General features: G+C 42.9%; 2 protein-coding genes across 3 annotated transcripts in view; one reads left to right on the forward strand and one right to left on the reverse strand.

Moving 5' to 3' along the window:
- The window catches only part of mettl25 (methyltransferase like 25), a 50,781-nt gene extending 48,372 nt beyond the window's left edge, over positions 1-2,409 (reverse strand). For both annotated transcript variants that reach the window (XM_036520578.1, XM_036520577.1), the window contains exons 1-2: positions 2,056-2,409; positions 1,408-1,581 (exon numbers count right to left, since the gene is read on the reverse strand). In XM_036520578.1, coding sequence (XP_036376471.1) covers positions 1,408-1,581; positions 2,056-2,320 — 439 coding nt within the window. In that variant the 5' untranslated portion in view covers positions 2,321-2,409. The remainder of the gene's footprint in view (positions 1-1,407; positions 1,582-2,055) is intronic.
- A 167-nt stretch (positions 2,410-2,576) lies between these two features.
- On the forward strand, positions 2,577-14,913 carry ccdc59 (coiled-coil domain containing 59). The gene is made up of 4 exons (XM_036520579.1): positions 2,577-2,767; positions 9,755-10,094; positions 12,308-12,407; positions 14,426-14,913. The coding sequence occupies exons 1-4, from the start codon at positions 2,620-2,622 to the stop codon at positions 14,588-14,590; spliced, it is 753 nt and encodes a 250-aa protein (XP_036376472.1). The 5' UTR covers positions 2,577-2,619; the 3' UTR covers positions 14,591-14,913.
- The last annotated feature ends 297 nt before the right edge of the window (positions 14,914-15,210 follow it).

Genomic DNA, 15,210 nt, shown 5'->3' on the forward strand with positions numbered 1-15,210 from the left:
GATTGCCAAGCTCCTGCTTTTGGAATCGAACTGAGGGTCTAATTGTTTCGACCGACCCCTAGCTAAGTCTGTCACCCTGGGAGGATGCTAGCTGCAGCGATGCCATGCTTCTTTCTGCTTCCAGTGGGGCGTGAGACCATTTTTAAATACCACGGCTCCGTAAGCAGTGACGGTGATGAGTGTATAGGATGGGTTAAATGCAGAGGACAAATTTCGTTTCAATGTATGTGAATACTGAGAAATGACAATAAATAAATTATAAATAAATAGAAATCTTATAAATATAAATCTCAAATCTTAAATTTGTTGGAGCTAGTATGCCATTTCTGTGCTTCTGCGCTTCTGTTTCACAGCGCTTTGTCAGGCGTTGACTTTGTCCCTGTTTCAGAACCTATTATTATGAGAATTTATGTAGGTATGTATGTAATTTATCCATGATAAGAAAAATGGTCACAAGCTGTTATGTCACAAAAAGTGCATAGATAGGACCTCGTTCCACCAAACCCCTTGGGATTACAAACATGCATAAAACACACCAAAGCTTTTGGAAATTTTTTTTATTAACAAATAATACAACCATGTGTCGCTTAACGTCCACGAAACGTTCTGTGAAATAGGACGTTATGTGACGTGGACGTTGTGCGAAGACCATACTACATGGTATATATGTAGTATGGTCTTCGCTATACTTCGCATACTACATGGTATATATGGTATACCATGTACTGTACCATTATACGACTGGCAGTGCAATCGCTTTATTTCCATGAGACATGAGATACACGTGCTGCGTGCGGGAAGCGTTGCCTTCACTACGTCCAGTTACGGCCGCTACGTCCCGTTCTGCGATCGGGTTTTTAAACTATTATAACCTTCTGGGACTACGGACGTATATGCGAACGGACGTTGTCCGATTGGACGTTAAGCGGTGGATGACTGTACAAACAACAATACTGTAGAATAACAGAATCCTTAAAAAGTAATACCTTAAAACGGAAAAAAACATGTGTTGCAGCGTTATGCCGCCCATCTCAGCCGAGAAAGGAGAAATGTCTGGCTGAGTCCTTCCAGAATCATGCTCAGCACCCGAAGCTTCGAATATTTACTGTTGATTAAAATGGTATTCGGGACAGCCCTAGTCAGTAGCGACCCCGTCCTTGCGAATCACGTGCCCCAAAAAGTGAATTTCTTGACGCATTAACAACAATAAATGAACACTCAACAAAGAACATTATAAAAATATTTCGCAAAAGCCGATAAACCGATTTCCCACAATCCCCCTTGGTCATCAGCGGCTGTCATTCGCTACAATATAGTTGTGAATAACTTGGCATGTTTGTACGCTGAAAGCTTTCTGTTACAAATATTACGTTTGATAAGCATGCTCCATTATGGTAAATGGATTACCTTCTTCAGCCGGGAGGAGCTCGTCTTGTCCTTGTATAGTCCGCAGCAGCTGGGATAGAGGCACGCAGACTTCCAAGCCGGCCAGCGCATGGCCTTTCGCCGCATCAAGGAGTGCTGCTACGTCGACCAGTCTCTTAGATTCGTCACAGAACCCGTATCTCGTCTTGTCCCTTCCTGTTCAAAAAGATAGTATGAGAAACTTCTTACATTACTTGTACACACTGAAAAATAAAATTATTTACATTTGTGAACGACATGCATCTATCTACAAATATGCAGCAGAGCCAAGAGCCGGTAATGTATGTTTGAACACTACAATATGATATGACCACGGAGCTTGTGTTGTGTGTCCATCGAGATTAAAAATCAGAAGAAAAGGGTACTGCAGGGAACTAATGCTCTGTAGTGTCCTGATAAACTCCAGAGACTAATTGGGTCGAGTACACCTTTTACCCATATCAAAGAATTAAACTCTTAACTGCACTTTCCAACTGGACAGTTTCCAACCCTATAACAGCAACTTACTGAGACTATCTGAGATTGTTCTCCGTTAAAAGGCAAAAACATGCAATCCCCTGCTCGGCGATCGGCATTCACGGGTTCTTTGCGTACTCTGTAAATCGTCTTACAAGAAACAGAACTACTCACCTACTGAGCTCCTCGTGCAACTGGTGTTTCTCTTACGATCTGCCGTCATTCTCTGTACACAACTGGAATTGATAACAGATAACACACTCTGGGGGGGCACAGCGATAAACTCATCCCAAACATGATGAGTGTAGAAATCGACGGTGTGTGCGTTGGCAATACTAAGCGAAATCTCGAGAAATTCTTTAATGTGACTGAGTTTTCGCTTAATCAAAACGAGAGGAATATCTATTGATTCCAGATAAGACATCTTCAGCGTCGACATCCCACAACTTCAGAACGACTCGGAAGCGTCGGTCTTTCTAGTAGGCACTAGTAGTTGAACCGAGACTATGACGTTTGGGAGGCACACATTTAGACGCCATGTTGACTGTACCAAAATACCCAGCATTTGAGTCAATGAACAATGCCAGAGAATCCGCAGCAACAAATATGGCTCCTTTGATAGTTCTCTCTTGACGTTCACTGTCTTAAGAACTACGAACGCAAATTGACTACGTATTTTAAATGCGACCTAAAGTCGCACATGGGAAACCCACTTGAGTAGGCGACACAGTGTAAAGAATGGCACCGTTTCATAAATTCGCTAAACATAAAGGAAAACAAACCGCAGAGAATGCAAATCAGATAAAAAGGCAATCCTCGGATTTGAACAAACATAAACGCAAGTGGGTCCCGGAAGGCAAAGTATTTGATGGCAGTGTACAAGAAGGTAACGTTAAGCTTCTGTTGTTAGCTACCTTGCTTTGTAACTTAATCAAGTGCGAACTAGTGTTAGCTTGAATTGGTAAAGGCATTGCCAGCCAAACAATGTAAATCATGTAAATATTTGTACATGCAGTTTGTAGTGAGCATTGGACAATTAAGTTGCTGGTTAACTAGTTATATCAACTCATCGTCCGCACCAGATAGCTAGAGAGCTGTACAGAGACTTGGAGACTCATATGGGTAGCTAACTTGCATACAGAAATAACAGGATTGTGGAGGCCAACTAGATTGCTTGCTAATTATGACATGCAGTATGCAGACTAGGGTGGTTTCACACCCAGGTGAACAGTTGTAGAATTTTTGTGGGCAAATACGTTGGTTAATATGTTCACGAAACTATATTTTCATTGTAACTAAAGTAGCTAACCCTCAGCAACGGTTTCATGAGCAATTAGCCAATTAATCTAGTATGGATTAAAGATCTCCGCCCCCACGATGGAAATTCGGCGTGCAGAGATTTTAGATCAGGCAATAAATTATTACTAGCGTATACGGGCTCTGATATTACCAGAGCCACGTAGAAAGAGAGTCGCGTCAACTCCATACAGCAATGGCGGATCGTGGAGCCTCTCAATAGTTCCCGGAAGTTAGCAGCAAATACTAGCAGCGCAGTTGAGTTGCAGCAGAATAGACCGTTAGTGATGCTCTTTTAAAGGGTAAGATATTTAAAAAATCAGATTGTATTTTATCAGCACATCTGAATCAAATTAACATGTACATTAAAGCATGTTAGTGAATTATGCCCCACTAAATTAGATTTAGGGAACGTTAGATAACAGATTAGGCTATACGAAGTTAGCAACATATAATATTAACCACGAACAGCCTATTATATGATTACCTCATATTTTTGTTGTTGTAATCTTTAGTGATGGTAAGATTGCTCCTGCTGAGCCAAGCATTTTTTTCTCCTCTCTGTGTCAGTGGGGAAACCGTACATTAGTACTCCTTTCTCCGAGCGATTGGAGCATCCCCATGCAGACCATGGTGGAGACTATATGCAAGGACAACAAGGAGGAAAGGGAACAGACAAACTGCTTGACACGCCATTCATGTTTCTGAGTTTATTAGAGATGTATTTAATGAGCAATCATCGATAGTCACGCGTCGGTTTCCTTCTGTCCAGTCTGAAAGTCATAAAGATTACATTAGTCATTCAAATTACTTAGGCCCTCGGTTACCATGGGATTACAGAAACCACTATGAATTATAGAAATGTTAGAAAATTAATCTAATCTGAATTTTGAAACATTCATTCCCTTCCCCTCCTTCTAAATATATCAATAAATGTTAGGATATGATTGCTCTTGATTACCATACAGGTTTAAGAACATAATGGTAATAATAAACTATTCAAAGCAATAAACAGCAACAGGCTCTTTAATCAAGGTAACGTTAGCCTAAAATATGTCAACAAGGCAGGTAACGCTCGCTGTTCACACTAACTAATCCTCAAATAGTACCGAATTTTACTTTTTAAAAAACATATTGGTGTAACTACATAAACATGTCGGTGTGCTATATAAATACTGTAAATCAATGCATTTATTGACTACTAATTACAAAAAATCACAGTTCTCTGTTTTTACGCATTCAAATTGCCTGCCAAGAACTTCCTGGAACTATCTGAAGCCTACGTGAATCACGTGACGATCAAGCATTTTGGACTTCTGTTGACGTGACTGTCTCTCTACATGGCTCTGGATATTACCAGACCGAAACGTAATTAAAAAAAAAAAAAAAAAAAAAAAAAACAATCACTGACGTGGTATTTTTTCGGACGAGTTTTAACCAATGATACCCTGTTTAGGCGACGTACTGGCACGAGAGCACTGTTCTTATCCAATCGGCAACTAGTTTCAACTTTCTGTGAGGCGGAGCCAGGAAGTATATGCGGGGACTGTATCAGTTGGTTACTGCACTTACTGGCTAGCATTCATTCAAATAGATGGAGCATGGAAGCGAAACTTGTGAAGGTTGGCGCAGACACAAGCACAACAGAACGGGGGGTGAAAAATAAATGGTGATAGGCTTGGTTAGATGAAAACGGTAATGACGGCCAAACGTTCGGCAAATGTTGTCACAAATTAAACGAGCCCGGGAGCTGCTTTGCACCGTGTGTTCGAAAAAAATACAGTGAAAAGATATTCTCTCAGCATGATACAGATTGCTCACACAAAGCAGCTGTTCGGGCTCTTCGTTATACTTCAACGTTGCCGGGAGCTGTAGCCACTGTAGCTGCTGCCGCTTCATCCATCCAAGGCCATGTGTGCAATCATAGGCCCTGTTCACACTTGGTATTAACATGCGTCTTGGGTGATCCGATCACAAGTGGACAGCGTAGGCCTACAGGTGTGAACGCACCAAAGACGCATTTAGGACGCATTGAGAGCCGATCTCCAGACCACATTCGGAGGTGGTCTGGGCCGCATATGGCCACATTCTTTTAGCAGTATGAACGCAAATGCGTCCTGGGCCACATTGAAGGACCGGCTACTCAACTGACGTCCTCTGCTTAAGCAAAAGTACGTACTCATTCGCGCGCCAACTGTGTTCACACGTGATTAGCTGTTTAGCGCGTAAGCTAAAACCGGTGCGATTAGAACACGAGATTGGAAAAATTCTTGCTAATTTTAGCTTTGAGGTTTCATTGCAGTGAATAACAAGAAAATTTGGAAACATAATGTCTTGCTTAGCCTATTTAATTCAACCATCCTGGCAAGGTGCCAGACAAATACGGTGAAGTTCAAAATGTTCTGATCTAGCGTTTCTGCTTTTTCCAACGATAAACATAATTTAACAAAAGATCAGCTGCAGCTGAGTTAATTGTAGGCTATTTAATTTTAGTGATGACCGGAATCTAGCCTGCTAGTCAACTAGGCTTTCATTTACAGATACAACACACATTATTTCATAGTGACAGTCATAACAAGATTCGTTCAAGCAGACCTTTAAATGATGTGTAAACTTACATTTGCAAACGGAAATGATGTACGTGTTTATTTGCATATAGAACGGGGAAGTGAGATCCGATCACAAGTGGTCACTCGAGACGCATGTGGGGACACATTTTAATGCCAAGTGTGAACAGATGTATTTAGAGCTGTCCACTTGTGATCGGATCACCCAAGACGCATGTTAATTCCAGGTGTGAACAGGGCCATAAATTCCGCATTTATAGCGGAACATGACCTGTCTTTCAGGATAGTGCCAGCGCTAGTTGACCTGTGCAAAACATCACAGGACAGAACTGCGCGCTCTAAGCTTAGCGTGTCAAATACACAGGCCAGCTACCTATCCACTCACGACATTGCGTGTCACATTAGGCAATGTTTAGCGCACAAGCTGTCAAAATGGACAGAACGTTGACGAGTTCACAAACCGCAGCGTGGGCAGAATTTTCAATGTATTGGTCCAATTCTTTGATGATGACTTGGACAAAGTTGTAACACAGTTTTAGATTAGATTCAACTTTATTGTCACTGTGCAGAGTACAGGTACAAAGCCAATGAAAGGCAGTTAGCATCTAACCAGAAGTGCAAAAGGATAGTATTATTTATAGAAAGTGCAGTTAAGAGTAAATACTCCAGTATAAGTGATGCTATATTTTACAGTATGTACAGTGTTAACAGATTATTAAATATGTATAATATATTAATGTGTTATACACAGGGGGGTGAAGTGGTGAGTTGGAAAGGGAAGTGTATATATAACGGTTGTATGTACAGTATAGACAAGATATGTACAGATGATTGTATGTACAGCAGTGCAAATATAAAAGTAAAAGTACTGAGACAGTGCAATAATGAGTGCAAAATAATGCTTAGCGCTGTGGTGCGGAGTTCAGGAGGGTCACAGCCTCAGGGAAGAAGCTCTTCCTGAGCCTGCTGGTGCGGGAGCGGAGGCTCCTGTAACGCTTACCTGATGGGAGGAGAGTAAAAAGTCCGTGGTTAGAGTGGGATGCATCCTTGATAATGCTTTTCACCCTGCCCAGACAACGTTTATGATAAATGTTCTCAATGGTGGGTAATTGGGTGTCTGTGATTCGTTGGGCAGTTCTCACCACCCGCTGGACTACTTTATAGTCTGATGTGGAGCAATTGCCGTACCACACCGAGATGCAGTTGGTGAGTATGCTCTCAATGGTACAGCGGTAAAAGTCCACCAGTATCCTAGGACACAGGTGAGCTTTCTTAGGGCTCCGCAGGAAGTAAAGGCACTGCTGCGTCTTTTTGATCAGAATGGAGGAGTTCAGGGACCAGGTGAGATCGTTGGAGATGTGGAAGGAATCTGAAGCTTGATACACGCTCCACTACAACTCCGTTGATGTAGATGGGGGCGTGTGCGTGACTCCTAGCCTACCTGAAGTCCACAATGATCTCCTTGCTCTTCTGGGTGTTAAGGGCCAGGTTGTTGTCGGCACACCATGCGGCCAGGCGGTGGACCTCGTCCCTGTAGGCCTCATCGTCCCCTCTGATCAGGCCTACCACCGTAGTGTCGTCTGCAAACTTGATGATGGCGTTAGAACCATGTACAGGAATGCAGTCGTGGGTGAAGAGGGAGTACAGAAGAGGGCTCGGCATACAGACTTGTGGCACGCCGGTGTTCAGGGTGAGAGTGGAGGAGGAGAGGTTGTCTAACTTAACAGACTGGAGTCTGTTAGTCAGAAAGTCCAGAGTCCAGTTGCAGAGGGATGTGCTAATACCAAGCTGGCGAAGCATGAGATCAGCTTGGAGGGGAACACAGTGTTGAATGCTGAGCTGAAGTCATTGAACAGCATTCTGATGTAAGAGTTGGGACTGTCCAGGTGGGTCAGGGCAGAGTGGAGTCCCGTGGAGATGGCATCCTCTGTTGACCTGTTGGTGCGGAAGGCAAACTGATGGGGGTCCAGGGTAGTGGGCAGACAGGATTTCAGTTGTGATAAGACCAGTCTCTCAAAGCACTTTGCAATGCTGGGGGTGAGTGCAACCGGGCAGAAGTCATTCAGGGCTGTAGCAGTGGAGTGCTTCAGCACTGGCATAATGGTGGCGGTCTTTTTTTTTTTTTTTTTTTTTTTGGTGAAGGCCCCAGCCAGCTGCCCTGCACAGACTCTAGGGCACACGGCCAGGTATTCCATCCGGGCTGGCTGCCTAACGTGCATTCAAACTGCTCAGGGTGGCGCAAACATCAGAGATGGAAAATGAGAGAGGCAATTCACCAGGTGGGAGATCCGCCTTTGTGGGTGACCTCCTCGGTTCCCCGGTCAAAGTGAGCGTAGAAGTGGTTGAGCCTGTCAGGGAAGCAGGCAGAGTTGGTTGGGGGCACAGTATTGGGTGGTTTGAAGTCTGTGATGGTCTGTATGCCTTGCCACGTGTGCCGGGGGTCTGAGGAGTTGAAGTGCTCTTCAATCCTCAGTTTGTGTGTTTAGCCTGGGAGATTCCCCTCCTCAGGTTGACCCTGGCTGAGCTGTAAGCCTCCCGATCTCCAGACCTGAAGGCTGCATCCCTGGCTTTGAGCAGGAGGCGAACCTCTCTGTTCATCCAGGGTTTCTGATTGGGAAAGTTTATATTTGTTTTTGTGTTTTCACTGTGTCCACACACCTGTTGATGTGATCCAGGACAGAGTTGCTGTATGAGTCAATGTTAATCTGAGAGTCTGTGGTGGCATGGGCAGCAAACGCACTCCAGTCTGTGTGCTGGAATTGCTGGATCTGGCTGGAGGGTGCTGACTCTGCTCTTCAGCACCCTCCAGCCAGATCTTGATGGTCCTCATTTTGAGTTTCACACATGTAATGACCGGGCTATACTTGGGAAACAGGAACGAAGAAGGATGACCAGACTGTCCCAGGTGGGGGAGGGGAGTGGCTTTGTAGACATCAGCCACAATTGTATAGACATGATCCAAAGTTTTATGTCCCCTTGTGGTGCATGAGACATTTTGGTAAAATCTTAGAAGCATGGTATGTAGGTTGCAGTGATTGAAGTCCTCAGCAACAATAAAGGCCTCCGTATGGATACAATGTCTGCAGCTTGCTAATAGTGGCACTGAGGTCTTTCATGGCAGCTTTAGCATTTGCATCCGGTGGTACATAAACTGCGGCAGCAATGATGCATGTAAACTCTCGTGGTAGATAAAAGGGTCTGCGCTTAATAATCAGGTATTCCAGATTAGCAGAGCAAGGTGAAAAGCAAAGTTTCAGCAATGGTAGAGTCTGTGCACCATGATTTATTCACATAGATGCATAATTATTTATTCACATAGATGCATAAACCACCGCCCCTGCTTTTACCTGTTGCTGCTGCAGCTCTGTCAGCCCTGCAGACCGTGCGCCCCTCCAGTTCCGCGGCGTTGTTTAGGACATCATTGTTGAGCCATGTTTCCGTAAAAAAAATGAAGCTGCAGTCCATAAGCCTTCTCTATGTGAGGGTCCAAGTCCTTAGTTCGTCCAGCTTGTTCGCCAGAGACCGTACATTGGCGAGGGTACTGGGTAACGCTGGCCGGTGTGGATTTAGCCTTAGCTTAGCCCACAGACCTCCGCGCTTCCCCAGTCTTTGTTTACGGTCTCGACGCCGGCGCCGGATACTTCCGGTCGGGGTGAGTTGTCCGCAGGTCTGCGCTGTCCTCTCTAACTCCAGTGGTAGTTCACAGTTGTAACACAGTTGTAACACATCTTGCTATTCGACCAACTTTTATTGAAGTTGCACTTTTCATTTTTAATAGCATTTAAGAAAAAAGGAAGCACTTTGCAATACAATTTGAGCACAGTAGTACAAAATTGTATTAATGTTTTTTTTGTTTGTTTTTTTTTACAATTTTGAATTAAAGCTGTTGTGGAAATGCTAAATGTACATGCATCCCATTTTGTCCCACCCCCCTGAAAAATTTCAGGCTCAGAAAAGTTTGTTGCTTTAAGCCCTGGTCTAGCTAACAGACCTTTTCTGTTTTTCTGTAGGGCAGGGATTTGCTTTCAAGAGGAAACAAAAAGCACAACATGAATACAATAAACTGTTACGCAAGGAGAAGAGGTGGAATCCGTTAATGAAGATGGAGTTTGAAGAGCACTACCCCGACCACTTGAAGCATCTATACCTGGCTGAGGCAGAGAAGCTTAGGAAAGAGGATAAGATCAGTAAACTGAGGAGGATGAAGGTTAATTCAGCTCATTCAGAGGAAGATGACTCTGTACCCGACACATCCATTATGGACGCTACCCTCCCGTCTCCCTTGTCGTCCGTCCATGAGGACAGTGCCATGCCCTCTGCTCCCCAACACATGGAAGAAGAGCCATACAGGTATGCCAGAGGGCTCTGGTGATAATTGAGAATGTATTCACTAGGGCTGCAACTAACGACTTTTTTGATCTATCGATTGTTGAAACAAATAATCGACTATTCGGATCATGAATCGCACAATTACTCAATGGCTCTTATTTATCTACCAGCTTTAAAATTTAGCTTGAGGTCGTTTTAGGCATATGCAAACTAACAATAAAGACAATAAGGATGAGAACTTCATTCAAAAGTACGTCTTTTAATGAATGGTTTAGTGATGGGAATAACGGCTCTTTGAAGGGAGCTGGACCTTATGGCTCCGTTCCTTTCCGAGAGCTGTTCAAAAGAGCTGTTCGTTTTTTTTTTTTAGGGGGCAGGGGTTACTAGGTTTATCTCCAGAACAGTCATATCATATAATGACATGATGTGGATCAGAAATTACCCGTATTGCCAGACCTCATGTCAGTGTGTATTTGTGCTTTACAACATAACTCTCAGGGAAAATATTCTCTCTCTCTCTCTCTCTCTCTCTCTCTCTCTCTCTCTGATTTAGAAAGTATCAAATTCTCCAGTGTTCTCCAAACGTGTGCACTCGGCAGCAACACTATCTCCAGCCATAAATGTCGCCATGACAACGATGCAATGTTTAAGCAGAGAATTTCTAAATAGCAGATGGGCTCTAGTTTAACATTGTAAAGTTAGGGCACATTTGGAATGTGAACAGGATTATTTGCTACACTGTATGTTCAACGTCATTAATAATTTATTGATCAAGAGAAAATGTATTTCAAATAGAATACGTTACAGCTCAAAATGTTAAGTAACATGGCTTTTAACATTAACATTGGCTATGCTAGCTAGCTAACTAACTTAACAAGACGAGTCTTCATCCAGAGAGCCAACGTGCCACGTCTTCAGATGCTCGAGCATGACTGATGTGCTCCCATGCCAGGCAAGGTCAGGTTTGCAAATGTTGCCGTTCACAACCTTCTTGGCAGAGTTAACCCATTCTCGTGTACGGTCACACCGGTGTGATTAGCCGTTTAGCGCATATACTAAAACCGGTGCTATTATAAAACTAGATTGGAAAAATTCTAGCTAATTTTAGCTTTGAGGAAACAGCGATTTAACATTAAAAAATATAGCAAATGCTAACTGAAAACTATGAGAAGCTTAAAAACGCTAATGAAAACATAACAACTATGTAACATAACAGGCGCACTACATACGGTCCTGTGAAGAGCAGTTCCCATACCAGGCAGTGATGCATCGTACCAGAATGCTCTCAATGGCACCAGAGTAGAAGGTTCTTAAAATCTGTTTTGGCAGTCTGAATTTCTTTAGCAGTCTGACGAGATAGAGGTGCTGCCATGCCTTTTTCACCAGGGTGGAAGTATGAGTGGTCCATGCCAGGTCCATTGTGATGAGTACGCCGAGGTATTGGAAGCTGCTCACCCTTTCCACTGGGGCACTGTTGATGGAGAGTGGAGTGTAGCTCTTCTGTCGTGTCTTGCAGAAGTCCACTACCAGCTCCTTTGTTTTGTTGACTTTAAGGGAGAAGTAGTTGACCTGGCACCATTTTGTCAGGTCCTCCACCTCCTTCAGGGAGGCCTTCTCGTTGTTGGTGATCGGGCCCACCACCACAGTATCGTCCGCAAACTTTATGATGGTGTTGGAGCTACTCTTTGCCACACAGTCATGCGTGTACAAAGAATACAGCAGGGGACTGAGGACACAACCCTGAGGAGCTGGTGTTGAGGGTGAGAGAGGAGGAAGTGAGGCTGCCCACCCTAACCACCTGTGGTCTACCACTCAGGAAGTGTAGGATCCATTTGCACAGAGAATTATGCAGTCCAAGATCCAGAAGCTCAATGACCAGTAGGGGGGGGACTATTGTGTTAAAAGCTGAACTGTAGTCAATGAACAGCATTCTAGCATAGTTCCCTCTGCTGATGTCAAGGTGGGATAAGGCGGTGTGCAGTACGTGGGTGACTGCATCATCAGTGGAGCGGTTGGGGCAATAGGCGAACTGAAGGGGGGTCCAGAGTGCGTGATAGAGAGGAGCAGATGTAGTCATTCATAGTCCTCTCGAAGCACTTCATTATTACTGATGTGAGGGCTACAGGGCGGTAGTCCTTTAAATATACAGGTTTGGGTTGAACTTACAATGCTTTGTCTTTTAAAACAGACATTTATGTCTTTGCAAATCACAAGTATTTACATGTTGCCCATAGAAATAACCGGAGCAAGAAGAAAATGAGAAAGCTGACATCTTACCAGAAGACCAAAGATAAATATGAGAGAATCCAGGCAAAGCGTGCTAAGAAGAAAGAGGTGAGGCTCCTCGCTCTGATTGTGGGAAGTAAATAAGTAAATCACTCTCTTTCTTGACCCAAAGTAGGGTTGCCACCTTTGATTTGTGAAAAACCGGGACACTTGAACCAATTTCTTTTTTTTTTTTGGGGGGGGGGGGAGGGGGCTAAACCATATTTGCAAATATACTATGTTAACAATTGTAGAACTCTCTGTTGTCTCTCTTACCTATTATTTGTCCTGACGCAGACACACTCCCTGATGCAGTTGCACTCACTCTGGACTCCTTTGTCTGCACCAATCGCGTAAATGGAGTAAATGATTATGCTCGTGAAACAGCGCAGATTGTTTGTGTGCTTGCGAAAGCTACAATGTGAGATTGTTTAATTAACATGGATGGCATTTATCGATTTAAATTACATTAAACGCTCATGACACATCACAGCTTTTGTGAGGTCTGTGTTCTAAACAGTATTGTTCATTGCACTCAACCTATCCTAAACGTTTATTCTCAGTAATTTAAATCAATCTAACTAAATTTAGCTCTGTTTTGTAATTTGAACTTTGTAACACAAGAAAGCTATAATGTGAAACATTTAAGAGAAAGCTTTGGGATTACTTGCCACTTAATTGTTCAAATTGCCATGCTTGTTAATTAAACAACCTCATGCTGTAGCTTTTGCAATAGCGCACAAACTACAGACAATCTGCGCTGTTTCGCAAGCATAACCATTTACTCTATTTACGCATTGGTGTCAATTATTCTGTGAATTATTTGTTTTATTGTTAATCAAAGAGGATAAAGGGAAACAGGTTGAAAGTAATGATAGATTTAAAGGTAATGTTTCAGCCTCCCCTGTTTCCAGCTCACCAGCCGCCACTGGTCCAAAGGTATACTCCCTTTAGAAATTAAAACATGATTAGATGTATTATAATAGATTATAAACAACTATTTAACTTAATGAATTTGGGCAACCTAACACTGACATTTCTCACCTCTTTTTCGCACTTACTTTATTGCCACAATCCGTAGATAAGTAGCTGTGGCCATGAAGCAGTCAGTGGCATACACTGCTGAGCTCCGCTACTGCTATCCTGTCTTCCTCTGGTGAACCTTTTTTTTATTATAAAAGTTGCAATGGGTAGATTTTTGCGTTTGCTTAATACAAAAGTGATGCGTCTTTGTTTTTGCACGATTTTTGTGCAAATTGTTTTTCAGCGCTGTTTTTCCTTTATATTTAACTGAAATTTTGGCTAGACACAAAACACAGGTGGCGGAGAACGGGTCTCCTTGGGTGGGTCTTACCCATTCAGAAAAGTTTTCTCTTTTGTTTCTCTTTTTTCTCAGTCTGAGTTGTACGTTGTAAATCGTTTTTTCTTTGACGCTGGTGGCTCGTCCGATCTTGTTTTGTCGTCATCCTTGTCTGTCTCCCCCCCCATTTCATAAAACTGACAAAATAAATAGAAAGTTTAAAAAAATAATAACGTTACCTCTAGCTAGCAACTGAACTCACGATGGGGTCGTGAATGTGGATGTGAATGCGTGCGGCAGACCCACAGCCTGAGCAGTTGCTAGGCAATAAGGTAAGCTTTCGTGTTTCCGCTACCAATCAAATAAAAGCATAGACATGGCCAATCGTCGCTGTGTTCTACCCGTTTTTATCCGTTTACGGGCACAGGATTGGATGTATAAACATAACCAGGAAGAAAACAGAATAACAGTAGAAGGAAACCAAATGAGGTTTTATTTGAAACTATGAAATTCTAAATTAGAAATACATTTTCGCAAAACACCGGGACAATTTGTGTCCCAGGAAAGATTATCAATTTTCTGGGACAGTTGCTCAAAAAAAGGACAATCCCAGCAAAACCGGGACAGGTGGCAGCCCTAGCCAAGAGCAAGCTGAAGGTTTCTTCTGAATGTGTTTAGTTACTCCTTCAACCTGTGGGCCCCAGAGCAGGCTAAAGGTTGACTCTGAATGTGTTCAGTAAATTCCTCAGTGTGTGGGCCACTCTGATGCTTTTGCTTGGTCCTGCAGGAGGCCTTGCGGAACAAGAGGCAGAGAGAAGAGGCCCTGAGAGTGTACAAGCAGAAGAAAATGCAGACCTACCAGATACTGAGCAAGAAGACCAAAAAGGGCCAGCCCAACCTGAACCTGCAGATGGAGTACCTACTCCAGAAGATCCAGAATCAGACCAAGTGAGCAGGAAGAGGAAATGGGTTGAAGGCATTTTGAAAGGGTTACTTCCACCATACTGGTGCTGGGCAACAGTACATTGGACTCCTGTGGTGCTAGGCTGCCATGCAAACAGGCCATGCAAGGCCAGATACATGCAGATCGAAAGCAATTGCTGAAGCACACAGGATGGGTTTATATCATAAACACAATGCAAGTAAAAATCCAATTTTGCATGTCAACATGCAACATGGTGGATGTATTGGCAGGACATGTTAAATACTGAAGTTTTTATTTTTAGATTTTTTGCCTTATTGTGTAGGAATAATTTTTATTTTATTCATTTTGATTTTGATCCCCTTAAATAATATAAATAAATTTAATTTACCAGATTGGTGTGTTGTATTGGTTTGTTTTGTTGTTTTTGACTTGTTGAGGTGCCATTATCAGAAATGAGACCAGGTTACCAAAAATGACTATAACTTGGCAGATGTAGCAGGATCATAGTATGTAGAGTCATTCAGCATTTGTTGTTTTCTGAATGTAGTTTTCATCTCATTTTAAGTATGTTTATTAAGAATCAGCAGCTAGTTTCATATAAGTAAAATGCATTGGTGAAATTTGACTTTTTTCTTTTAAGTAGGGCT

The sequence above is a fragment of the Megalops cyprinoides genome, unplaced genomic scaffold (assembly GCF_013368585.1).
Source record: "Megalops cyprinoides isolate fMegCyp1 unplaced genomic scaffold, fMegCyp1.pri scaffold_27_arrow_ctg1, whole genome shotgun sequence".
Classification (NCBI taxonomy): Eukaryota; Metazoa; Chordata; class Actinopteri; order Elopiformes; family Megalopidae; genus Megalops; species Megalops cyprinoides.

Bases quoted from the DNA above. Each gene is read 5' to 3' on its own strand.
- ccdc59 (XM_036520579.1), top strand. From the start codon at position 2,620: ATGGCACCGTTTCATAAATTCGCTAAACATAAAGGAAAACAAACCGCA. The intron at 2,768-9,754 runs GTAACGTTAAGC...GTTTTTCTGTAG, and splicing joins TGATGGCAGTGTACAAGAAG to GGCAGGGATTTGCTTTCAAG. The intron at 12,408-14,425 runs GTGAGGCTCCTC...TTGGTCCTGCAG, and splicing joins AGCGTGCTAAGAAGAAAGAG to GAGGCCTTGCGGAACAAGAG.